Source organism: Bombina bombina, chromosome 1, assembly GCF_027579735.1.
Source record: "Bombina bombina isolate aBomBom1 chromosome 1, aBomBom1.pri, whole genome shotgun sequence".
Classification (NCBI taxonomy): Eukaryota; Metazoa; Chordata; class Amphibia; order Anura; family Bombinatoridae; genus Bombina; species Bombina bombina.
The window spans coordinates 6392484-6420018 of NC_069499.1; the positions used below are offsets into that span (position 1 = coordinate 6392484).

The 27535-nt window shown below is 42.6% G+C and overlaps 1 protein-coding gene across 1 annotated transcript in view; it reads right to left on the bottom strand.

Moving 5' to 3' along the window:
• Positions 1–27535, bottom strand: part of KIF26A (kinesin family member 26A) — a 378483-nt gene that overhangs the window by 227462 nt on the left and 123486 nt on the right. Inside the window, 1 exon segment of the mRNA XM_053697080.1 lies at positions 5139–5615. Coding sequence (XP_053553055.1) covers positions 5139–5615 — 477 coding nt within the window.

Sequence of the window (27535 nt, forward strand, 5' to 3'; positions counted from 1 at the left end):
AAGCTTGTTATTGCTTTATGTGAGACCATACACAAGACAACACGACTAGCTGACTACTATCAGTATGAAATAAGCTTGTTATTGCTTTATGTGAGACCATACACAAGATCACATGACTAGCTGACTACTATCAGTATGAAATAAGCTTATTATTGCTTTATGTGAGACCATACACAAGACAACACGACTAGCTGACTACTATCAGTATGAAATAAGCTTGTTATTGCTTTATGTGAGACCATACACAAGATCACATGACTAGCTGACTACTATCAGTATGAAATAAGCTTGTTATTGCTTTATGTGAGACCATACACAAGATCACATGACTAGCTGACTACTATCAGTATGAAATAAGCTTATTATTGCTTTATGTGAGACCATACACAAGACAACACGACTAGCTGACTACTATCAGTATGAAATAAGCTTGTTATTGCTTTATGTGAGACCATACACAAGATCACATGACTAGCTGACTACTATCAGTATGAAATAAGCTTATTATTGCTTTATGTGAGACCATACACAAGACAACACGACTAGCTGACTACTATCAGTATGAAATAAGCTTATTATTGCTTTATGTGAGACCATACACAAGACCACATGACTAGCTGACTACTATCAGTATGAAATAAGCTTGTTATTGGTTTATGTGAGACCATACACAAGACCACATGACTAGCTGACTACTATCAGTATGAAATAAGCTTGTTATTGCTTTATGTGAGACCATACACAAGATCACATGACTAGCTGACTACTATCAGTATGAAATAAGCTTGTTATTGCTTTATGTGAGACCATACACAAGACCACATGACTAGCTGACTACTATCAGTATGAAATAAGCTTGTTATTGCTTTATGTGAGACCATACACAAGACCACATGACTAGCTGACTACTATCAGTATGAAATAAGCTTGTTATTGCTTTATGTGAGACCATACACAAGATCACATGACTAGCTGACTACTATCAGTATGAAATAAGCTTGTTATTGCTTTATGTGAGACCATACACAAGACAACATGACTAGCTGACTACTATCCGTATGAAATAAGCTTGTTATTGCTTTATGTGAGACCATACACAAGACCACATGACTAGCTGACTACTATCAGTATGAAATAAGCTTATTATTGCTTCATGTGAGACAATACACAAGACCACATGACTAGCTGACTACCATCAGTATGAAATAAGCTTGTTATTGCTTTATGTGAGACCATACACAAGACCACATGACTAGCTGACTACTATCAGTATGAAATAAGCTTGTTATTGCTTTATGTGAGAGCAAACACAAGACCCAAGACCACATGACTAGCTGACTACTATCAGTATGAAATAAGCTTGTTATTGCTTTATGTGAGACCATACACAAGACCACATGACTAGCTGACTACCATCAGTATGAAATAAGCTTGTTATTGCTTTATGTGAGACCATACACAAGACCACATGACTAGCTGACTACTATCAGTATGAAATAAGCTTGTTATTGCTTTATGTGAGAGCAAACACAAGACCCAAGACCACATGACTAGCTGACTACTATCAGTATGAAATAAGCTTGTTATTGCTTTATGTGAGACCATACACAAGACCACATGACTAGCTGACTACTATCAGTATGAAATAAGCTTATTATTGCTTCATGTGAGACCATACACAAGACCACATGACTAGCTGACTACTATCAGTATGACATAAGCTTGTTATTGCATTATGTGAGACCATACACAAGACCACATGACTAGCTGACTACTATCAGTATGAAATAAGCTTATTATTGCTTTATGTGAGACCATACACAAGACAACACGACTAGCTGACTACTATCAGTATGAAATAAGCTTGTTATTGCTTTATGTGAGACCATACACAAGACAACACGACTAGCTGACTACTATCAGTATGAAATAAGCTTGTTATTGCTTTATGTGAGACCATACACAAGATCACATGACTAGCTGACTACTATCAGTATGAAATAAGCTTATTATTGCTTTATGTGAGACCATACACAAGACAACACGACTAGCTGACTACTATCAGTATGAAATAAGCTTGTTATTGCTTTATGTGAGACCATACACAAGACCACATGACTAGCTGACTACTATCAGTATGAAATAAGCTTGTTATTGCTTTATGTGAGACCATACACAAGATCACATGACTAGCTGACTACTATCAGTATGAAATAAGCTTATTATTGCTTTATGTGAGACCATACACAAGACAACACGACTAGCTGACTACTATCAGTATGAAATAAGCTTGTTATTGCTTTATGTGAGACCATACACAAGATCACATGACTAGCTGACTACTATCAGTATGAAATAAGCTTATTATTGCTTTATGTGAGACCATACACAAGACAACACGACTAGCTGACTACTATCAGTATGAAATAAGCTTATTATTGCTTTATGTGAGACCATACACAAGACCACATGACTAGCTGACTACTATCAGTATGAAATAAGCTTGTTATTGGTTTATGTGAGACCATACACAAGACAACATGACTAGCTGACTACTATCAGTATGAAATAAGCTTGTTATTGCTTTATGTGAGACCATACACAAGATCACATGACTAGCTGACTACTATCAGTATGAAATAAGCTTGTTATTGCTTTATGTGAGACCATACACAAGACCACATGACTAGCTGACTACTATCAGTATGAAATAAGCTTGTTATTGCTTTATGTGAGACCATACACAAGACCACATGACTAGCTGACTACTATCAGTATGAAATAAGCTTGTTATTGCTTTATGTGAGACCATACACAAGATCACATGACTAGCTGACTACTATCAGTATGAAATAAGCTTGTTATTGCTTTATGTGAGACCATACACAAGACAACATGACTAGCTGACTACTATCCGTATGAAATAAGCTTGTTATTGCTTTATGTGAGACCATACACAAGACCACATGACTAGCTGACTACTATCAGTATGAAATAAGCTTATTATTGCTTCATGTGAGACAATACACAAGACCACATGACTAGCTGACTACCATCAGTATGAAATAAGCTTGTTATTGCTTTATGTGAGACCATACACAAGACCACATGACTAGCTGACTACTATCAGTATGAAATAAGCTTGTTATTGCTTTATGTGAGAGCAAACACAAGACCCAAGACCACATGACTAGCTGACTACTATCAGTATGAAATAAGCTTGTTATTGCTTTATGTGAGACCATACACAAGACCACGACTAGCTGACTACCATCAGTATGAAATAAGCTTGTTATTGCTTTATGTGAGACCATACACAAGACCACATGACTAGCTGACTACTATCAGTATGAAATAAGCTTGTTATTGCTTTATGTGAGAGCAAACACAAGACCCAAGACCACATGACTAGCTGACTACTATCAGTATGAAATAAGCTTGTTATTGCTTTATGTGAGACCATACACAAGACCACATGACTAGCTGACTACTATCAGTATGAAATAAGCTTATTATTGCTTCATGTGAGACCATACACAAGACCACATGACTAGCTGACTACTATCAGTATGACATAAGCTTGTTATTGCATTATGTGAGACCATACACAAGACCACATGACTAGCTGACTACTATCAGTATGAAATAAGCTTGTTATTGGTTTATGTGAGACCATACACAAGACAACACGACTAGCTGACTACCATCAGTATGAAATAAGCTTGTTATTGGTTTATGTGAGACCATACACAAGACCACATAACTAGCTGACTATTATCAGTATGAAAGAAGCTTGTTATTGCTTTATGTGAGACCATACACAAGACCACATAACTAGCTGACTATTATCAGTATGAAATAAGTTTGTTATTGCTTTATGTGAGACCATACACAAGACTATATGACTAGCTGACTACTATCAGTATGAAATAAGCTTATTATTGCTTCATGTGATACCATACACAAGACCACATGACTAGCTGACTACTATCAGTATGAAATAAGCTTGTTAATGGTTTATGTGAGACCATACACAAGGCAACACAACTAGCTGACTACTATCAGTATGAAATAAGCTTGTTATTGCTTTATGTGAGACCATACACAAGATCACATGACTAGCTGACTACTATCAGTATGACATAAGCTTGTTTTTGCTTTATGTGAGACCATACACAAGACCACATGACTAGCTGACTACTATCAGTATGAAATAAGCTTGTTATTGCTTTATGTGAGACCATACACAAGACCACATAACTAGCTGACTATTATCAGTATGAAAGAAGCTTGTTATTGCTTTATGTGAGACCATACACAAGACCACATGACTAGCTGACTACTATCAGTATGAAATAAGCTTATTATTGCTTTATGTGAGACCATACACAAGACAACACGACTAGCTGACTACTATCAGTATGAAATAAGCTTGTTATTACTTTATGTGAGACCATACACAAGACCACATAACTAGCTGACTATTATCAGTATGAAAGAAGCTTGTTATTGCTTTATGTGAGACCATACACAAGACAACATGACTAGCTGACTACCATCAGTATGAAATAAGCTTGTTATTGCTTCATGTGAGACCATACACAAGACAACATGACTAGCTGACTACTATCAGTATGAAATAAGCTTATTATTGCTTCATGTGATACCATACACAAGACCACATGACTAGCTGACTACTATCAGTATGAAATAAGCTTATTATTGCTTTATGTGAGACCATACACAAGACAACACAACTAGCTGACTACTATCAGTATGAAATAAGCTTGTTTTTGCTTCATGTGAGACCATACACAAGATCACATGACTGTCTGACTACTATCAGTATGAAATAAGCTTGTTTTTACTTCATGTGAGACCATACACAACACCACATGACTAGCTGACTACTATCAGTATGAAATAAGCTTGTTATTGCTTTATGTGAGACCATAAACAAGACTACATGACTAGCTGACTACCATCAGTATGAAATAAGCTTGTTTTTGCTTCATGTGAGACCATACACAAGACAACATGACTAGCTGACTACCATCAGTATGAAATAAGCTGGTTATTGCTTTTTGTGAGACTAAACCATACTTAAGACTACAATTTTGTGCACCACTTGTACTCACCAGGCAAGCTGTTGGCAGGAAGCTGTTGACTTTGGAGATGCTCCACATACCCTCCAGATATTGCTGGGCCTGGATGGTTACTGAGCTTAGAGTCCCACCAAGGCCGCTGGGGGCCACAGTCACTTGCATGCTGGAGTTGGCTCCCTGGGGCCATTTCTTTTTCTCAGTCCCAGGGTAAAGAGTTGATGACTTTTGAGTCTGCCTCTCCACTTGGCCGGCAATCATCAGCAACTCCTTCTGTGATGATACTGTCACCATGTTCTGGGATGACAGTCTGGGGATTGCGCTAGGCGCAGAGCTTTGGATTTCTGCACAGCCAGCTTGATGGAGGCCTTGTATCATCTGAATGGCCTGGAGCTTAAGCTGATTCAGATGCGTGGCACAAACATCGCACGTGTTCCTTCCCTCACTCCTGCTTCTCTGCAAGTACTCAGGCACTTGGAGTTTGTCAAAAATTAAAGCTGAAAATTGCGGGTTCTGCAAAGGAAATGTAACAAGAATCACCACAGTGGAACAAAAATGATCAGAATTATAATGGAAATTACAATAAAGCATTAAAGCTACAGACAGGTTTTTGTCTACTGTCCAAAACTAAACCCTGATCCCATCTGACAACCCTCCCAGTCTACACACCCAGTCCCACCTGTTCCTGTCACCATCTGAGCTTAGTGTTTAATTCAGCCCCCCTTCAGGTCACTCACTCCTTGTAGCATTCAAATTGTTAAATGTGCATCCTTTAGATTTGTTTTTCTTACAAAGACAGTATAAAGGCAAAGCTATCTTTATCAGCCCAAAACCTCAGTGTACCAAGTGTCCCCGTCCTATCCACTCATGGGCTCCAGCTGCTCCCACTTCACAAGCTGAGATACAGGGGTGTGAGGATGTGTTTGTGCCACAGCATATTTGCTTTGATCTCTGGTGTTGTTACAACCGCACAGGTCAGCTTAAAATATTCCCAGTGCAAGAATTTTTCCAGTGTTTGGAATTTTGATGGGAGTTTAACTTGTTGTCTGCACAGGAGGAGCACAGCTCTTTGCTAGGCAATGCACCACAGATCCCATTGGCAGTCAGAGTGAGTTAAACATCAGAGGTAGTTTTATAAGCACATTTTTATAGCTGAAACGGTTCTTCAACAGCTGGGTTCTCAGATTATTTAGTTTTGTTTCCACTGAGCACAGTGAAACACCTGGCTGGCGGATGGGTGTGAAGGTCAAACGGAAACAGACCCCTCAATTATAGTGATTAGACCCCATTAAACATAAAAGGGACTCCAGCACAGCTAGATAAGTTTTATTATCACGTTAAAGTTGTGTTTCACAGACAGCACAGAATATACAGATATAAATTGCTACAAAGGAGGAAATAAGAGCTAAATGCACACACAACAATGCCAGCCTTACACGCAGATACGTGACCTGCAATGTGCGCACAACAATGCCAGCCTTACACGCAGATACGTGATCTGCAATGTGCGCACAACAATGCCAGCCTTACACTCAGATACGTGATCTGCAATGTGCGCACAACAATGCCAGCCTTACACGCAGATACCTGACTGTAAATAGATCTTTATACAATTCCTTACCTCGCTTTGTTACACGTGACTGATATTGCCACTGGCGACCAACGTTACTGTATTCTACTCATATCTATATGTATTTAAATAAAATGTTAGTGGTAATCTGACTGGCTACTACGTCTGATATTTTTTCACCCCTCACACAGCGCCATATTTCACTGAAGCACAAACACAAAAACCATCATGATCAGATGTCAGTTCATGATCAATAAGGTAAAAAGACAAAAGCATCACTTGAAATAGTCATTTCATTTAAACAGTTTTATAAACTCTAAATAAGAGAATCCCCATTTCCATGCAGGATAAAAAGCTGCCGCAGGATTTGTCACTTTCCTTGGGATATTCGGCACAGTTTACAAACAGTGAGGAATATGTAAATGTTATAGATGGTGAAATCTACATCACTGCTCTGTAAACTGATCAGTATTGGTGATTTGCTCAGTGAAACGAGAAGAAATCACAGACATACAACACACAGAAGCGAACGTACAGCTATTAACGGATCACACAGCGTAATGCATAGAGGAGAGGAAAGCTGCCATTATCACCCCGGTGCTTGTAATGTGAGCAGGAGCTGCCAGATGTGCTGAGATCAGCCTCACTGTCCTACACTTATACTAAAGGCTACACGTGGCCATGCAGGGTTAAGTAAATCACTACACGCTTTCAATGTGAATAATTCAATACCAATGTCACCATCAAACAGAAAACGTGTCTCTGGGATAATACACACAGTGCGCTAGGTCTCTGGTATAATACACACAGTGCGCTAGGTCTCTGGGATAATACACACAGTGCGCTAGGTCTCTGGGATAATACACACAGTGCGCTAGGTCTCTGGGATAATACACACAGTGCGCTAGGTCTCTGGGATAATACACACAGTGCGTTAGGTCTCTAGGATAATACACACAGTGCGCTAGGTCTCTGGGATAATACACACAGTGCGCTAGGTCTCTGGGATAATACACACAGTGCGCTAGGTCTCTGGGATAACACACAGTGCGCTAGGTCTCTGGGATAATACACACAGTGCGCTAGGTCTCTGGGATAATACACACAGTGCGCTAGGTCTCTGGGATAATACACACAGTGCGCTAGGTCTCTGGGATAATACACACAGTGCGCTAGGTCTCTGGGATAATACACACAGTGCGCTAGGTCTCTGGGATAATACACACAGTGCGCTAGGTCTCTGGGATAATACACACAGTGCGCTAGGTCTCTGGGATAATACACAGTGCGCTAGGTCTCTAGGATAATACACACAGTGCGCTAGGTCTCTGGGATAATACACAGTGCGCTAGGCCTCTGGGATAATACACACAGTGCGCTAGGTCTCTGGGATAATACACACAGTGCGCTAGGTCTCTGGGATAATACAGACAGTGCGCTAGGTCTCTGGGATAATACACACAGTGCGCTAGGTCTCTGGGATAACACACACAGTGCGCTAGGTCTCTAGGATAATACACACAGTGCGCTAGGTCTCTGGGATAATACACACAGTGCGCTAGGTCTCTAGGATAACACACACAGTGCGCTAGGTCTCTAGGATAATACACACAGTGCGCTAGGTCTCTGGGATAATACACACAGTGCGCTAGGTATCTGGGATAATACACACAGTGCGCTAGGTCTCTAGGATAATACACACAGTGCGCTAGGTCTCTGGGATAATACACAGTGCGCTAGGTCTCTGGGATAATACACACAGTGCGCTAGGTCTCTGGGATAATACACACAGTGCGCTAGGTCTCTGGGATAATACACACAGTGCGCTAGGTCTCTGGGATAATACACACAGTGCGCTAGGTCTCTAGGATAATACACACAGTGCGCTAGGTCTCTGGGATAATACACACAGTGCGCTAGGTCTCTGGGATAATACACACAGTGCGCTAGGTCTCTAGGATAATACACACAGTGCGCTAGGTCTCTGGGATAACACACAGTGCGCTAGGTCTCTAGGATAATACACACAGTGTGCTAGGTCTCTGGGATAATACACAGTGCGCTAGGTCTCTAGGATAATACACACAGTGCGCTAGGTCTCTGGGATAATACACACAGTGTGCTAGGTCTCTAGGATAATACACACAGTGCGCTAGGTCTCTGGGATAACACACAGTGCGCTAGGTCTCTAGGATAATACACACAGTGTGCTAGGTCTCTGGGATAACACACAGTGCGCTAGGTCTCTAGGATAATACACACAGTGCGCTAGGTCTCTGGGATAATACACACAGTGTGCTAGGTCTCTAGGATAATACACACAGTGCGCTAGGTCTCTAGGATAATACACACAGTGCGCTAGGTCTCTCGGATAACACACAGTGCGCTAGGTCTCTAGGATAATACACACACAGTGCGCTAGGTCTCTGGTATAATACACACAGTGCGCTAGGTCTCTGGGATAATACACACAGTGCGCTAGGTCTCTGGGATAACACACAGTGCGCTAGGTCTCTGGGATAATACACACAGTGCGCTAGGTCTCTAGTATAATACACACAGTGCGCTAGGTCTCTAGGATAATACACACACAGTGCGCTAGGTCTCTGGTATAATACACACAGTGCGCTAGGTCTCTAGGATAATACACACACAGTGCGCTAGGTCTCTGGTATAATACACACAGTGCGCTAGATCTCTGGGATAATACACACAGTGTGCTAGGTCTCTGGGATAATACACACAGTGCGCTAGGTCTCTAGGATAACACACACAGTGCGCTAGGTCTCTGGGATAACACACAGTGCGCTAGGTCTCTGGGATAAAACACACAGTGCGCTAGGTCTCTGGGATAAAACACACAGTGCGCTAGGTCTCTAGGATAACACACTGATACACAGGAAATTAAAGGGACAGTCAACACCAGAATTTTTTTTGTATAAAGGGACAGTCAAGTATAAATTAAACTTTCATTATTCAGATAGGAATTTTAATTTTAATCGACTTTCCAATTTACTTTTATCATCAAATTAGCAGTGAGGAATATGTAAATGTTATAGATGGTGAAATCTACATCACTGCTCTGTAAACTGATCAGTATTGGTGATTTGCTCAGTGAAACGAGAAGAAATCACAGACATACAACACACAGAAGCGAACGTACAGCTATTAACGGATCACACAGCGTAATGCATAGAGGAGAGGAAAGCTGCCATTATCACCCCGGTGCTTGTAATGTGAGCAGGAGCTGCCAGATGTGCTGAGATCAGCCTCACTGTCCTACACTTATACTAAAGGCTACACGTGGCCATGACAGGGTTAAGTAAATCACTACACGCTTTCAATATGAATAATTCAATACCAATGTCACCATCAAACAGAAAACGTGTCTCTGGGATAATACACACAGTGCGCTAGGTCTCTGGTATAATACACACAGTGCGCTAGGTCTCTGGGATAATACACACAGTGCGCTAGGTCTCTGGGATAATACACACAGTGCGCTAGGTCTCTGGGATAATACACACAGTGCGTTAGGTCTCTAGGATAATACACACAGTGCGCTAGGTCTCTGGGATAATACACACAGTGCGCTAGGTCTCTGGGATAATACACACAGTGCGCTAGGTCTCTGGGATAATACACACAGTGCGCTAGGTCTCTGGGATAATACACACAGTGCGCTAGGTCTCTGGGATAACACACAGTGCGCTAGGTCTCTGGGATAATACACACAGTGCGCTAGGTCTCTGGGATAATACACACAGTGCGCTAGGTCTCTGGGATAATACACACAGTGCGCTAGGTCTCTGGGATAATACACACAGTGCGCTAGGTCTCTGGGATAATACACACAGTGCGCTAGGTCTCTGGGATAATACACACAGTGCGCTAGGTCTCTGGGATAATACACACAGTGCGCTAGGTCTCTGGGATAATACACACAGTGCGCTAGGTCTCTGGGATAATACACAGTGCGCTAGGTCTCTGGGATAATACACACAGTGCGCTAGGTCTCTGGGATAATACACACAGTGCACTAGGTCTCTGGGATAATACAGACAGTGCGCTAGGTCTCTGGGATAATACACACAGTGCGCTAGGTCTCTGGGATAACACACACAGTGCGCTAGGTCTCTAGGATAATACACACAGTGCGCTAGGTCTCTGGGATAATACACACAGTGCGCTAGGTCTCTAGGATAACACACACAGTGCGCTAGGTCTCTAGGATAATACACACAGTGCGCTAGGTCTCTGGGATAATACACACAGTGCGCTAGGTATCTGGGATAATACACACAGTGCGCTAGGTCTCTAGGATAATACACACAGTGCGCTAGGTCTCAGGCATAACACACACAGTGCGCTAGGTCTCTAGGATAACACACACAGTGCGCTAGGTCTCTGGGATAATACACACAGTGCGCTAGGTCTCTGGGATAATACACACAGTGCGCTAGGTCTCTGGGATAATACACACAGTGCGCTAGGTCTCTAGGATAATACACACAGTGCGCTAGGTCTCTGGGATAACACACAGTGCGCTAGGTCTCTAGGATAATACACACAGTGTGCTAGGTCTCTGGGATAATACACACAGTGTGCTAGGTCTCTAGGATAATACACACAGTGCGCTAGGTCTCTAGGATAATACACACAGTGCGCTAGGTCTCTGGGATAATACACACAGTGCGCTAGGTCTCTGGGATAATACACACAGTGCGCTAGGTCTCTAGGATAATACACACAGTGCGCTAGGTCTCTGGGATAACACACAGTGCGCTAGGTCTCTAGGATAATACACACAGTGTGCTAGGTCTCTGGGATAATACACACAGTGTGCTAGGTCTCTAGGATAATACACACAGTGCGCTAGGTCTCTAGGATAATACACACAGTGCGCTAGGTCTCTGGGATAACACACAGTGCGCTAGGTCTCTAGGATAATACACACACAGTGCGCTAGGTCTCTGGTATAATACACACAGTGCGCTAGGTCTCTGGGATAATACACACAGTGCGCTAGGTCTCTGGGATAACACACAGTGCGCTAGGTCTCTGGGATAATACACACAGTGCGCTAGGTCTCTGGGATAACACACAGTGCGCTAGGTCTCTGGGATAATACACACAGTGCGCTAGGTCTCTAGGATAATACACACAGTGCGCTAGGTCTCTAGGATAATACACACACAGTGCGCTAGGTCTCTGGTATAATACACACAGTGCGCTAGGTCTCTAGGATAATACACACACAGTGCGCTAGGTCTCTGGTATAATACACACAGTGCGCTAGATCTCTGGGATAATACACACAGTGCGCTAGGTCTCTGGGATAATACACACAGTGCGCTAGGTCTCTGGGATAATACACACAGTGCGCTAGGTCTCTAGGATAACACACACACGGCTAGATTTGGAGTTTGGCGGTAAAAGGGCTGTTAACGCTCCGCGGGTTTTTTTCTGGCCGCACCATAAATTTAACTCTGGTATCGAGAGTTCAAACAAATGCTGCGTTAGGCTCCAAAAAAGGAGCGTAGAGCATTTTTACCGCAAATACAACTCTCGATACCAGAGTTGCTTACGGACGCGGCCGGCCTCAAAAACGTGCTCGTGCACGATTCTCCCATAGGAAACAATGGGGCTGTTTGAGCTGAAAAAAAACCTAACACCTGCAAAAAAGCAGCGTTCAGCTCCTAACGCAGCCCCATTGTTTCCTATGGGGAAACACTTCCTACGTCTGCACCTAACACTCTAACATGTACCCCGAGTCTAAACACCCCTAGCCTTACACTTATTAACCCCTAATCTGCCGCCCCCGCTATCGCTGACCCCTGCATTACACTTTTAACCCCTAATCTGCCGCTCCGTAAACCGCCGCCACCTACGTTATCCCTATGTACCCCTAATCTGCTGCCCTAACATCGCCGACCCCTATGTTATATTTATTAACCCCTAATCTGCCCCCCACAACGTCGCCGACACCTACCTACACTTATTAACCCCTAATCTGCCGACCGGACCTGAGCGCTACTATAATAAAGTTATTAACCCCTAATCCGCCTCACTAACCCTATCATAAATAGTATTAACCCCTAATCTGCCCTCCCTAACATCGCCGACACCTACCTTCAATTATTAACCCCTAATCTGCCGACCGGAGCTCACCGCTATTCTAATAAATGTATTAACCCCTAAAGCTAAGTCTAACCCTAACACTAACACCCCCCTAAGTTAAATATAATTTTTATCTAACGAAATAAATTAACTCTTATTAAATAAATGATTCCTATTTAAAGCTAAATACTTACCTGTAAAATAAATCCTAATATAGCTACAATATAAATTACATTTATATTATAGCTATTTTAGGATTAATATTTATTTTACAGGTAACTTTGTATTTATTTTAACCAGGTACAATAGCTATTAAATAGTTAAGAACTATTTAATAGTTACCTAGTTAAAATAATTACAAATTTACCTGTAAAATAAATCCTAACCTAAGTTATAATTAAACCTAACACTACCCTATCAATAAAATAATTAAATAAACTACCTACAATTACCTACAATTAACCTAACACTACACTATCAATAAATTAATTAAACACAATTGCTACAAATAAATACAATTAAATAAACTATCTAAAGTACAAAAAATAAAAAAGAACTAAGTTACAGAAAATAAAAAAATATTTACAAACATAAGAAAAATATTACAACAATTTTAAACTAATTACACCTACTCTAAGCCCCCTAATAAAATAACAAAGACCCCCAAAATAAAAAATTCCCTACCCTATTCTAAAATACAAAAATTACAAGCTCTTTTACCTTACCAGCCCTGAACAGGGCCCTTTGCGGGGCATGCCCCAAGAAGTTCAGCTCTTTTGCCTGTAAAAAAAAACATACAATACCCCCCCCCAACATTACAACCCACCACCCACATACCCCTAATCTAACCCAAACCCCCCTTAAATAAACCTAACACTAAGCCCCTGATGATCTTCCTACCTTGTCTTCACCATGCCAGGTTCACCGATCCGTCCTGGCTCCAAGATCTTCATCCAACCCAAGCGGGGGTTGGCGATCCATAATCCGGTGCTCCAAAGTCTTCCTCCTATCCGGCAAGAAGAGGACATCCGGACCGGCAAACATCTTCTCCAAGCGGCATCTTCTATGTTCTTCCATCCGATGACGACCGGCTCCATCTTGAAGACCTCCAGCGCGGATCCATCCTCTTCTTCCGACGACTAGACGACGAATGACGGTTCCTTTAAGGGACGTCATCCAAGATGGCGTCCCTCGAATTCCGATTGGCTGATAGGATTCTATCAGCCAATCGGAATTAAGGTAGGAATTTTCTGATTGGCTGATGGAATCAGCCAATCAGAATCAAGTTCAATCCGATTGGCTGATCCAATCAGCCAATCAGATTGAGCTCGCATTGTATTGGCTGATCGGAACAGCCAATAGAATGCGAGCTCAATCTGATTGGCTGATTGGATCAGCCAATCGGATTGAACTTGATTCTGATTGGCTGATTCCATCAGCCAATCAGAAAATTCCTACCTTAATTCCGATTGGCTGATAGAATCCTATCAGCCAATCGGAATTCGAGGGACGCCATCTTGGATGACGTCCCTTAAAGGAACCGTCATTCGTCGTCTAGTCGTCGGAAGAAGAGGATGGATCCGCGCTGGAGGTCTTCAAGATGGAGCCGGTCGTCATCGGATGGAAGAACATAGAAGATGCCGCTTGGAGAAGATGTTTGCCGGTCCGGATGTCCTCTTCTTGCCGGATAGGAGGAAGACTTTGGAGCACCGGATTATGGATCGCCAACCCCCGCTTGGGTTGGATGAAGATCTTGGAGCCAGGACGGATCGGTGAACCTGGCATGGTGAAGACAAGGTAGGAAGATCATCAGGGGCTTAGTGTTAGGTTTATTTAAGGGGGGTTTGGGTTAGATTAGGGGTATGTGGGTGGTGGGTTGTAATGTTGGGGGGGGGGTATTGTATGTTTTTTTTTACAGGCAAAAGAGCTGAACTTCTTGGGGCATGCCCCGCAAAGGGCCCTGTTCAGGGCTGGTAAGGTAAAAGAGCTTGTAATTTTTGTATTTTAGAATAGGGTAGGGAATTTTTTATTTTGGGGGTCTTTGTTATTTTATTAGGGGGCTTAGAGTAGGTGTAATTAGTTTAAAATTGTTGTAATATTTTTCTTATGTTTGTAAATATTTTTTTATTTTCTGTAACTTAGTTCTTTTTTATTTTTTGTACTTTAGATAGTTTATTTAATTGTATTTATTTGTAGCAATTGTGTTTAATTAATTTATTGATAGTGTAGTGTTAGGTTAATTGTAGGTAATTGTAGGTAGTTTATTTAATTATTTTATTGATAGGGTAGTGTTAGGTTTAATTATATCTTAGGTTAGGATTTATTTTACAGGTAAATTTGTAATTATTTTAACTAGGTAACTATTAAATAGTTCTTAACTATTTAATAGCTATTGTACCTGGTTAAAATAAATACAAAGTTACCTGTAAAATAAATATTAATCCTAAAATAGCTATAATATAAATGTAATTTATATTGTAGCTATATTAGGATTTATTTTACAGGTAAGTATTTAGCTTTAAATAGGATTAATTTATTTAATAAGAGTTAATTTATTTCGTTAGATTAAAATTATATTTAAGTTAGGGGGGTGTTAGTGTTAGGGTTAGACTTAGCTTTAGGGGTTAATACATTTATTAGAATAGCGGTGAGCTCCGGTCGGCAGATTAGGGGTTAATAATTGAAGGTAGGTGTCGGCGATGTTAGGGAGGGCAGATTAGGGGTTAATACTATTTATGATAGGGTTAGTGAGGCGGATTAGGGGTTAATAACTTTATTATAGTAGCGCTCAGGTCCGCTCGGCAGATTAGGGGTTAATAAGTGTAGGTAGGTGTCGGCGATGTTGTGGGGGGCAGATTAGGGGTTAATAAATATAACATAGGGGTCGGCGATGTTAGGGGCAGAAGATTAGGGGTACATAGGGATAACGTAGGTGGCGGCGATTTGCGGTCGGAAGATTAGGGGTTAATTATTTTAAGTAGCTTGCGGCGACGTTGTGTGGGGCAAGTTAGGGGTTAATAAATATAATATAGGGGTCGGCGGGGTTAGGGGCAGCAGATTAGGGGTACATAAGTATAACGTAGGTGGCGGTCGGCAGATTAGGGGTTAAAAATTTTAATCGAGTGGCGGCGATGTGGGGGGACCTCGGTTTAGGGGTACATAGGTAGTTTATGGGTGTTAGTGTAGTTTAGGGTACAGTAGTTAAGAGCTTTATGAACCGGCGTTAGCCAGAAAGCTCTTAACTCCTGCTTTTTTCAGGCGGCTGGAATCTTGTCGTTAGAGCTCTAACGCTCACTGCAGAAACGACTCTAAATACCGGCGTTAGAAAGATCCCATTGAAAAGATAGGCTACGCAAATGGCGTAGGGGGATCTGCGGTATGGAAAAGTCGCGGCTGTAAAGTGAGCGTTAGACCCTTTAATCACTGACTCCAAATACCAGCGGGCGGCCAAAACCAGCGTTAGGAGCCTCTAACGCTGGTTTTGACGGCTACCGCCGAACTCTAAATCTAGGCCACAGTGCGCTAGGTCTCTGGGATAACACACAGTGCGCTAGGTCTCTGGGATAAAACACACAGTGCGCTAGGTCTCTGGGATAAAACACACAGTGCGCTAGGTCTCTAGGATAACACACTGATACACAGGAAATTAAAGGGACAGTCAACACCAGAATTTTTTTTGTATAAAGGGACAGTCAAGTATAAATTAAACTTTCATTATTCAGATAGGAATTTTAATTTTAATCGACTTTCCAATTTACTTTTATCATCAAATTAGCTTTTTTCTCTTGGTATTCTTAGTTTAAACTAAACCTAGGTAGGCTCATATGCTAATTTCTAAGCCTTTGAGGGCTGCCTCTTATCACAGGCTTTTTAAATCTCTTTTCAACACAAAGAGACTGAAAGTACACGTGGGCCATATAGATAACACTGTGTTCAGGCACAGGTGGATATTTAAGATCTAGCACAATACAATGCTAAATTTAAGACAATAGATAATAAACAGTCACAGTCATGTGATCAGGGGGCTGGAAGAAGGTTCCTAGATACAAGGTAATCACAGAGGTAAAAAGTATATTAATATAACTGAGATAAGGAGCAGTCAGCAGGAGCTTAGATACAATGTAATCACAGAGGTAAAAAGTGTATTAATAATACAGTGTTGGTTATGCAAAACTGGGGAATGGGTAATAAAGGTTATCTATCTTTTAAAACAATAACAATTCTATGGTTGACTGTCCCTTTAAAAAGATAGATAATCCCTTTATTACCCATTCCCCAGTTTTGCAAAACCAACACTGTTATATTAATACACTTTTTACTTCTGTGACTAACTTGTATCTAAGCATCTCCTGACCGCCCCTAATCACATGACTTTTAGTTATTATCTATTGACTTACATTTTAGCCAATTAGTGCAGTGTCTGCCACTAGCCACGAGCGTGATCACAATGCTATCTATTTGGCCTACATGAGCTTGCTCTCCCCTGCTGTGAAAAGTAAATAAAATAGAGGCGGCCTTCAAGGGCTTATAAATTATCATATGAGCCTCCCTAGGTTTGCTTTCAACTAGAATACCAAGAGAACAAAGCAAAATTGTTGATAAAAGTAAATTGGAAAGTTGTTTAAAATGACTGCCCTATTTGAAAAATGAAAGTTTTTTTGGACCTGACTGTCCCTTTAAGGCTGATGCTAACTTACTTTTCATGTCAACAACAGGACCATAATGATGAGCGAGTCACTGGAATGACAGGAAGCCGGAGCAATCTGCTTATTTACACTTCACACTGTGTCAGATCCATCTCTAGCTTACAGCTTCCTCTGCTGTGGTCTCTGTGTATAGACCCCTGCGGTGCACACTCATCACAATCTCATATCCACAAACATAACATGTGTAACAGAGAGCTGTAAACCTTTAGTGGGCAAATCTCATGCAGCGTCTCACCTGGTCTGTGAGTGGGCGATATTCTATGAGGGGTGCAGGGAGAGGGTGTATGATCTGTAAAGGGGTATGATCTGTGAGGGGTGCAGGGAAAGAGTGTATGATCAGTAAGGGGGTTATGATCTGTGAGGGGTGCAGGGAGAGGGTGTATGATCAGTGTTACAGAAGCATTAGTTATTTTGTTGTGAAGAGCTTATTTCCCAGCAGCAATGCCTGAACCAGCAAGCCAGCGCCTAAGAAGGGCTCCAAGAAAACCGTAACAAGTTTCATTTCATAAAGAGTTAACTCTTTATGAAATGAAACTTGTTACGGTTTTCTTGGAGCCCTTCTTAGGCGCTGGCTTGCTGGTTCAGGCATTGCTGCTGGGAAATAAGCTCTTCACAACAAAATAACTAATGCTTCTGTAACATTGCTCCCTTTCTGTGGAACACTCTGGCAGACACGGTCTGACCCCTTTTCGGGGCAGACTAAGGCTGTCCAGACCGCTGGTTATGCGGGGCTGAGGTCGGTTTGTCTGGACAACCCGTCGGCGTTGCCATTCTGTTTCCCAGGTCTGTAAGTAATGGTGAAATTGAAGGTTTGCAACGATAAGCTCCAACGTAATAGCCTGCCGTTATCTCCAGAGACCCGGTTCAGCCACACCAACGGGTTATGGTCGGTGACCAGAGTGAACTCCTGACCATATAAATAGGGAGTCAATTTCTTTAATGCCCACACCAAAGCCAAACACTCCTTTTCGACCGCTGCATAGCTGACTTCGCGGGGCAGGAGCTTCCGGCTGATGTAGGCAACTGGATGCTCCCCTCCATCTTCGCCTACTTGGCTGAGGACGGCTCCCAGCCCGAACATGGAAGCATCGGTATGGACGATAAAACGTTTGTTAAGGGCTGGGGCCGCCAAGACAGGAGCGTTAATTAGAGCATTTTTGAGAGCCTGGAAAGCCGTTTCACAGTGGGGAGACCACAGGACCTGTCGAGGTAAGTTCTTCTTGGTCAAGTCAGTCAGGGGTTTGGCAAGTGTGCTGTAGTCTGGTACGAACCGTCTATAGTACCCTGCCGTGCCCAGGAAGGCTAGGACCTGAGTCTTAGTGATGGGGGTGGGCCAATTGGCGACAGCTTCTATTTTGGCCGGCTCTGGTCGCTGCTTTCCACACCCCACCCGGTGACCCAGGTACTGTACCTCGGCCATCCCAAAGTGGCATTTTTCTGGCTTCAGAGTCAGGCCAGCAGCCCGGATCTGATCCAGAACCATTCCCACATGAGCTAAGTGGTCCTCCCAGGACTCACTGTGGATCGCTATGTCGTCCAGGTAGGCGCAAGCAAAACTCTGGAAGCCATCCAGGAGCCTATCCACCAAGCGCTGGAATGTAGCTGGGGCATTCTTCATCCCAAACGGCATTACCCTAAACTGATATAAGCCGAATGGGGTGACGAATGCCGACTTGGGGATAGCCTCCGGGGCCAGGGGAATCTGCCAGTAACCTTTGCAGAGGTCAATAGTGGTCAGGTAATTTCCCCTGGCTATACGATCGAGTAGCTCGTCTACCCTGGGCATAGGGTAAGCGTCCGTCACGGTATTTTCATTGAGCCTCCGATAGTCTACGCAGAACCGGGTGGTCCCATCTTTCTTGGGCACCAAGACAACTGGGGAGGCCCAGGGACTATCGGAGGGCTCAATTACCCTGAGCTGGAGCATCTCATCGATCTCCTTCTTCATTCCTGTCCTAACTGCTTCGGGGATTCGGTACGGAGCCTGGCGCAAGGGAGCTTGTCCCGGAGTATCTACCTGGTGGGTGGTTAAAGTAGTGTACCCTGGCTTCGGGGAGAAGGTGAGGTGTTTGGACTGGAGGAGTTGGTTGAGCTGCTCCCTTTCAGTGGGGCTAAGTCGGTCCCCTATCTGAACCTGCGCCACTATACCTGTGGGGAGGCTCTTTTCTAATAGGTCTGGAATGGGTAAACTGTCGGGGTCTTCCTGAGGGGAACAACATACGGCCGTCACGTTCTCTGGTCGCTCAAAATATTCCTTGAGCATGTTTACATGGAATGTCTTTCTAAGATTGTTGTCGTGGCAGCTAGCTATCACATAAGTGGTGTCTCCCCTTTTCTCTACGATCTGGTAGGGACCCTGCCAGGACGCCTGCAATTTGTCTGTCTTCACCGGCTTAAGTACTAACACCTTTTGTCCTATGGTGAAGATTCTCTTTCGGGCCCTCCGATCGTACCATACTTTCTGTCTTCTCTGGGCCAACTGGAGATTAGCCCGCACGGATTTGGCTAATTGTTCCATTCGGTCCCTGAGTTCCAGCACGTATGGCACAATTGGGACACCGTCAGCCTCCATCTCTCCCTCCCAGTGCTCCCGGATCAGGTTTAGGGGTCCCCGTACCTTTCTTCCGTAGAGCAACTCGAAGGGAGAGAACCCTGTCGTTTCCTGGGGCACCTCCCGATAAGCAAATAGGAGGTGCGGCAGGAAGCGTTCCCAGTCTCGGTATTCCTGAGTGAACGTCTTGAGCATTTGCTTGAGGGTCCCATTGAACCTCTCACACAGCCCGTTCGTCTGGGGGTGGTATGGGGAGCTTAGGAGGGACTTAATTTTGCAAACCTGCCAGAGTTGTTGGGTCAATTCAGCCGTAAATTGGGTGCCTCGGTCGGATAGGATTTCTTTTGGAAATCCTACCCGGGAGAACACCTGTACTAGTGCATTCGCTACCGTATCCGCTTGTATGTTGGATAGGGCGACAGCCTCTGGGTACCTGGTAGCGTAGTCCACTACGGTAAGAATGTATCGCTTACCGGAGGGACTAGGGGTAGCCAGTGGTCCCACTAGGTCAATAGCAACCCGGCTGAAGGGTTCCTCTACAATGGGCATATTTACTAGCTGGGCTTTAGGGTGATCGCCTCGCCTTCCTACTCGTTGACACACATCGCAGGTGTTACAGTAAGTTCTAACGTCAGCGTGCACCCCTGGCCAAAAGAACGTGTGAGTAATGCGGTGTAGGGTACGGGTAACGGCTAGGTGGCCTGCTAAGGGGATGTCGTGGCCTATTTTGAGGATTTCTTGACGGTATTTGTGGGGCACTACCAGCTGTCGCCTACGCTGTCCCCTTTTCTCTGTCCAGCGGTATAGTTTCCCTTTTTCCCATAAGAATGTTTCGTTATCTGCCCCGCCCCCTCCGGTCTCTGCTCGTTCCCGGTACTTTTGTAAGGTCGGGTCAGTCTTAGACTCTGCCTCGAAAGCATCTGGGGTGTCCCAGGGTATGGGGCCTAACCTGTCAGGCAAGGTCGGGGTAGGTCTTACCTGTGTCTCCCGCACTGGTGAAAGCTCTCGCTCCGTCCGGGCTTGGGCCCGTGTAGTCACTGGGTCCGCCTCGTTGTTGCATACTGGAGCATAGGCAGAAGTCATGGGGCCCAAATCGTTGCCCAGTAGTACTTCGGCAGGTAAATTATCCATTAGGCCCACGTTCACAGCCCCCTTTCCCGCTCCCCAATCAAGATGCACTTTAGCTGTTGGAATTTTGTACACATCCCCCCCCGCCACTCTAACGGCCACAGTCTGTCCGGATCGCTTGTGCTCTGGCACCAAATGACTCTGTACCAGCGTGATAGTAGCCCCTGTGTCTCGCAATCCCTCGGTAGATCGCCCCTCGAGCCATACCCTCTGCCGATGGTGCTGGCGGTTATCTGAGGCAGCATATACAGGGTCTGCCTCGTGAAGCGGCCCCACATATCCCTCCATAGGGGCCTCTTGGTTAACACAGAGGGCCCGGGCCGGACGATAGGACCCAGAGGGGTCATTGTAATTCCTGGGTGTCTGGTGCGTATTAAGGGGGCAGCTAGCCATGAAATGCCCTGGTTGCTTGCATCGGTGGCAAGTCGGTCTGGGACGCTCAGAGCTCTTATTGGGTGGTCCTGAGTGTCGGACGGGCCCTGTGGGCACCGGGGCTCGGAATTCAGCACGAGGGGGTGCACGGTAAACCTCTCTGGGTTCGACCCGTGCTGGAGCTCGGTAGTTCATGGGTTCGTGAAGACGGGAGTCATAATGTTCATCGGCCAATTTGGCTGCTTCTTCTAAGGTAGAAGGCCGCCTGTCTCGCAGCCATTCCTTCCCTTGCTGTTCCATGCCATTATAAAAATGTTCTAAGAGAAACAATTGTAAAATTTCCTCCCCAGTCACCGCTTTACTTCCGCTCAGCCAGTGATTTGCCGCTCTCCGCATTCGGTGCGCCCATTCCATATGGGTATCGTTAGGCTTCTTTTCCGTGCCCCGAAACTGTCGGCGATACGTGTCCGGAGTTACAGCGTACCGTTGCAACAGTGTCTCCTTAACTAGCTCATACTGTGTCACTTCCTCAGCACCCAGAGTACGAAAGGCTTCCAGGGCTCGCCCGGATAGTTTCCCAGACAATATCGTGGGCCACTCTCTGTTGGGAATCTGGTGCAGGGCACATTGCCTTTCGAAGTCCGCCAAATATTCATCAATCCCTGTCTCGCTCTCTAGGAAGGGTCGAAATGCCGCATAGGGTATCTTGGGCCTCCCAGCATTTTCGACAGGGATGATTACCTGCGGGGCTTCAGCATTGCGGTGTGCGTTCGCTAGGTTGAGTTCGTGGGCTCGAGTCTCTCGTATATCCTCGTCCGCCTCCGCCATCAACTGCTGTACCAATTCCATGGAGGGGTTCGGCCCGTATAATGAGAGCCTTTCCCGAACAATCCTGGTTTTTTCGTCACTAATTGTGGTCGGTGTTTCCGCCATTGTGAAGCTCTGATCCAGTTCGGTCAATTCTGCGATCAGCTCTCTCCTCGGCCGGTTGCTGGCGTACCCCCCTCTGCTTTCAAGTAAATCCTTTAGGGTTGTACGCTTCAATTTTTCGTAAGCGCTCTCCATCCGTTCTGTACCTCTCCTAGGAAATCCAGGAAAATCCCGCCGCTGCCGCCAAATGTTACGGTTACCCTTAGTCTCGCTGAGAGATGGACCGCTTAGTAGCCTGGATCCCTATTGCTAAAGAGGGGAGAAGCTGCTTTCCGTAGTATTCTATATGAGTCTCGCAAATATTCATTTCATAAAGAGTTAACTCTTTTTTTTCAGCTTTTAGAAACTATTGTCTAATCACCTCTGGAGCCAGACTGCTAATTGATAAGATGAACTTGTAAACTTGTTATCTTAAGTACTGTAATCCTATTGTGGCCTGTCAAAGGACAGTGCTCTCTATCTAAATGTGTGATGGGGGATTTTGTGCTTCCCCCCCCCCTCTCCCCCTGGGAGTGCCCTGTGTGCATGTAACCTTAATAAAAAGCAGGCTGGGCATCCCAGTCCGGAGTCCTTGTTTGACCCTCAATCGCAGCGTTGACTCGTTCTTGTGGGCAGAAGGGTATCCTAGCTGTACTGCAGCTAAGGGAGATTATTCTATATTTGCGAGACTCATATAGAATACTACGGAAAGCAGCTTCTCCCCTCTTTAGCAATAGGGATCCAGGCTACTAAGCGGTCCATCTCTCAGCGAGACTAAGGGTAACCGTAACAATCAGTAAAGGGGGTATGATCTGTGAGGGGTGCAGGGAGAGGGTGTATGATCTGTAAGGGGTGCCGATCTTTGAGGGGTGCAGGGAGAGGGTGTATGATCTGTAAGGGGTGCAGATCTTTGAGGGGTGCAGGGAGAGGGTGTATGATCAGTAAGGGGGTTATGATCTGTGAGGGGTGCAGGGAGAGGGTGTATGATCTGTAAGGGGTGCCGATATTTGAGGGGTGCAGGGAGAGGGTGTATGATCTGTAAGGGGTGCCGATATTTGAGGGGTGCAGGGAGAGGGTGTATGATCTGAAAGGGGTGCTGATCATTGAGGGGTGCAGGGAGAGGGTGTATGATCTGTAAGGGGTGATGATCTTTGAGGGGTGCAGAGAGAGGGTGTATGATCTGTAAGGGGTGATGATCTTTGAGGGGTGCAGGGAGAGGGTGTGTTATTGTATAACCCTGTTATTGAGGGTTAATACCAGATGAAAGATGCCCTGAATACGGGATCAGCAACACACGAACCCAGTAAATTTCCCCACAAACACAAGACCAAGCTCTGTCTTGAGGGTAAAACAGAATCTACTTTATTGAGGGCTATATGTCCAGTATTTATGCAGGTCTCCCACCAGGTCTCAGTTGTATTAATATACTTTTTACCTCTGTGATTACCTTGTAGATAAGCCTCTACAGACTGCCCCTTATCTCAGTTATATTAATATACTTTTTACCTCTATGATTACCCTGTATCTAAGCCTCTGCAGACTGCCCCTTATCTCAATTTTATATTAATATACTTTTACCTCTGTGATTACTCTTTATCTAAGCCTTTGCAGACTGCTCCTTATCTCAGTTATATTAATATACTTTTTACCTCTGTGATTACCCTGTATCTAAGTCTTTGCAGACTGCCCCTTATCTCAGTTATATTAATATACTTTTTACCTCTGTTTACCTTGTATCTAAGCCTCTGCAGACTGCTCCTTATCTCAGTTATATTAATATACTGTTTACCTCTGTGATTACCTTGTATCTAAGCCACTGCAGACTGCTCCTTATCTCAGTTATATTAATATATTTTTTACCTCTGTGATTACCTTGAATCTAAGCCTCTGCAGACTGCCCCCTTATCTCAGTTATATTAATATACTTTTTACCTCTGTGATTACTCTGCAGACTGCCCCTTATCTCAGTTATATTAATATACTTTTTACCTCTGTGATTACCCTGTATCTAAGCCTCTGCAGACTGCCCCTTATCTCAGTTATATTAATATACTTTTTACCTCTTTGATTACCCTGTATCTAAGCCTCAGTAGACTGCCCCTTATCTCAGTTATATTAATATACTTTTTACTTCTGTGTTTACCTTGTATCTAAGCCTCTGCAGACTGCCCCTTATTTCAGTTATTTTGACAGACTTGCCTTTTAGCCAATCAGTGCCCTCTCATTCATAACTCCAATGCGTGGCCACGATTATCTGTATGGCACACAATAACCAACGCCCTCTAGCTGTAAAAACCTATCTAGATTAAGCTTTCAACAAAGAATGTCAAGAGAACAAAGCCAATTTGATGCTAAAAGTGAATTGGAAAGTTGTTTAAAATTGCATTCCCTATCTGAATAATGAAAGTTTAATTTTGACTAGACTGTCCCTTTAAGTAAGCAGTATACATCAGTATTAACCACAATCTGTAAACTGTAAGAAACTTGCATACACCAGCTCATGTAATTAGCAATATTATATTACTAATGTACCGTGTCACTATACTCAAGCACAATATTATATTACTAACGTAACGTGTCACTATACTCAAGCACAATATTATATTACTAACATAACGTGTCACTATACACAAGCACAATATTATATTACTAACATAACGTGTCACTATACACAAGCACAATATTATATTACTAATGTAACGTGTCACTATACTCAAGCACAATATTATATTACTAACGTAACGTGTCACTATACTCAAGCACAATATTATATTACTAACATAACGTGTCACTATACACAAGCACAATATTATATTACTAACATAACGTGTCACTATACACAAGCACAATATTATATTACTAATGTAACGTGTCACTATACACAAGCACAATATTATATTACTAATGTAACGTGTCACTATACACAAGCACAATATTATATTACTAACGTAACGTGTCACTATACACAAGCACAATATTATATTACTAATGTAACGTGTCACTATACACAAGCACAATATTATATTACTAAAGTAACGTGTCACTATACACAAGCACAATATTATATTACTAATGTAACGTGTCACTATACACAAGCACAATATTATATTACTAATGTACCGTGTCACTATACTCAAGCACAATATTATATTACTAATGTACCGTGTCACTATACACAAGCACAATATTATATTACTAATGTACCGTGTCACTATACACAAGCACAATATTATATTACTAATGTACCGTGTCACTATACACAAGCACAATATTATATTACTAAAGTAACGTGTCACTATACACAAGCACAATATTATATTACTAAAGTAACGTGTCACTATACACAAGCACAATATGATATTACTAATGTACCGTGTCACTATACACAAGCACAATATTATATTACTAAAGTAACGTGTCACTATACACAAGCACAATATTATATTACTAAAGTAACGTGTCACTATACACAAGCACAATATGATATTACTAATGTACCGTGTCACTATACACAAGCACAATATTATATTACTAATGTAACGTGTCACTATACTCAAGCACAATATTATATTACTAATGTAACGTGTCACTATACACAAGCACAATATTATATTACTAATGTAACGTGTCACTATACTCAAGCACAATATTATATTACTAATGTACCGTGTCACTATACACAAGCACAATATTATATTACTAATGTAACGTGTCACTATACACAAGTACAATATTATATTACTAATGTACCGTGTCACTATACTCAAGCACAATATTATATTACTAATGTACCGTGTCACTATACTCAAGCACAATATTATATTACTAATGTACCGTGTCACTATACACAAGCACAATATTATATTACTAATGTACCGTGTCACTATACACAAGCACAATATTATATTACTAATGTAACGTGTCACTATACACAAGCACAATACTATATTACTAACGTAACGTGTCACTATACACAAGCACAATATGATATTACTAACGTAACGTGTCACTATACACAAGCACGATATTATATTACTAACGTAACGTGTCACTATACACAAGCACAATATTATATTACTAATGTAACGTGTCACTATACACAAGCACAATATTATATTACTAACGTAACGTGTCACTATACACAAGCACAATATTATATTACTAACGTAACGTGTCACTATACACAAGCACAATATTATATTACTAATGTACCGTGTCACTATACACAAGCACAATATTATATTACTAATGTACTGTGTCACTATACACAAGCACAATATTATATTACTAATGTAATGTGTCACTATACTCAAGCACAATATTATATTACTAACGTAACGTGTCACTATACACAAGCACAATATTATATTACTAATGTACCGTGTCACTATACACAAGCACAATATTATATTACTAATGTAACGTGTCACTATACACAAGCACAATATTATATTACTAATGTAACGTGTCACTATACACAAGCACAATATTATATTACTAATGTAACGTGTCACTATACACAAGCACAATATTATATTACTAATGTAACGTGTCACTATACTCAAGCACAATATTATATTACTAATGTACCGTGTCACTATACACAAGCACAATATTATATTACTAACGTAACGTGTCACTATACACAAGCACAATATTATATTACTTATGTAACGTGTCACTATACACAAGCACAATATTATATTACTAACGTAACGTGTCACTATACACAAGCACAATATTATATTACTTATGTACCGTGTCACTATACACAAGCACAATATTATATTACTAACGTAACGTGTCACTATACACAAGCACAATATTATATTACTAATGTACCGTGTCACTATACACAAGCACAATATTATATTACTAATGTACTGTGTCACTATACACAAGCACAATATTATATTACTAATGTACCGTGTCACTATACTCAAGCACAATATTATATTACTTAGGTACCGTGTCACTATACACAAGCACAATATTATATTACTAATGTACCGTGTCACTATACACAAGCACAATATTATATCACTAATGTACCGTGTCACTATACACAAGCACAATA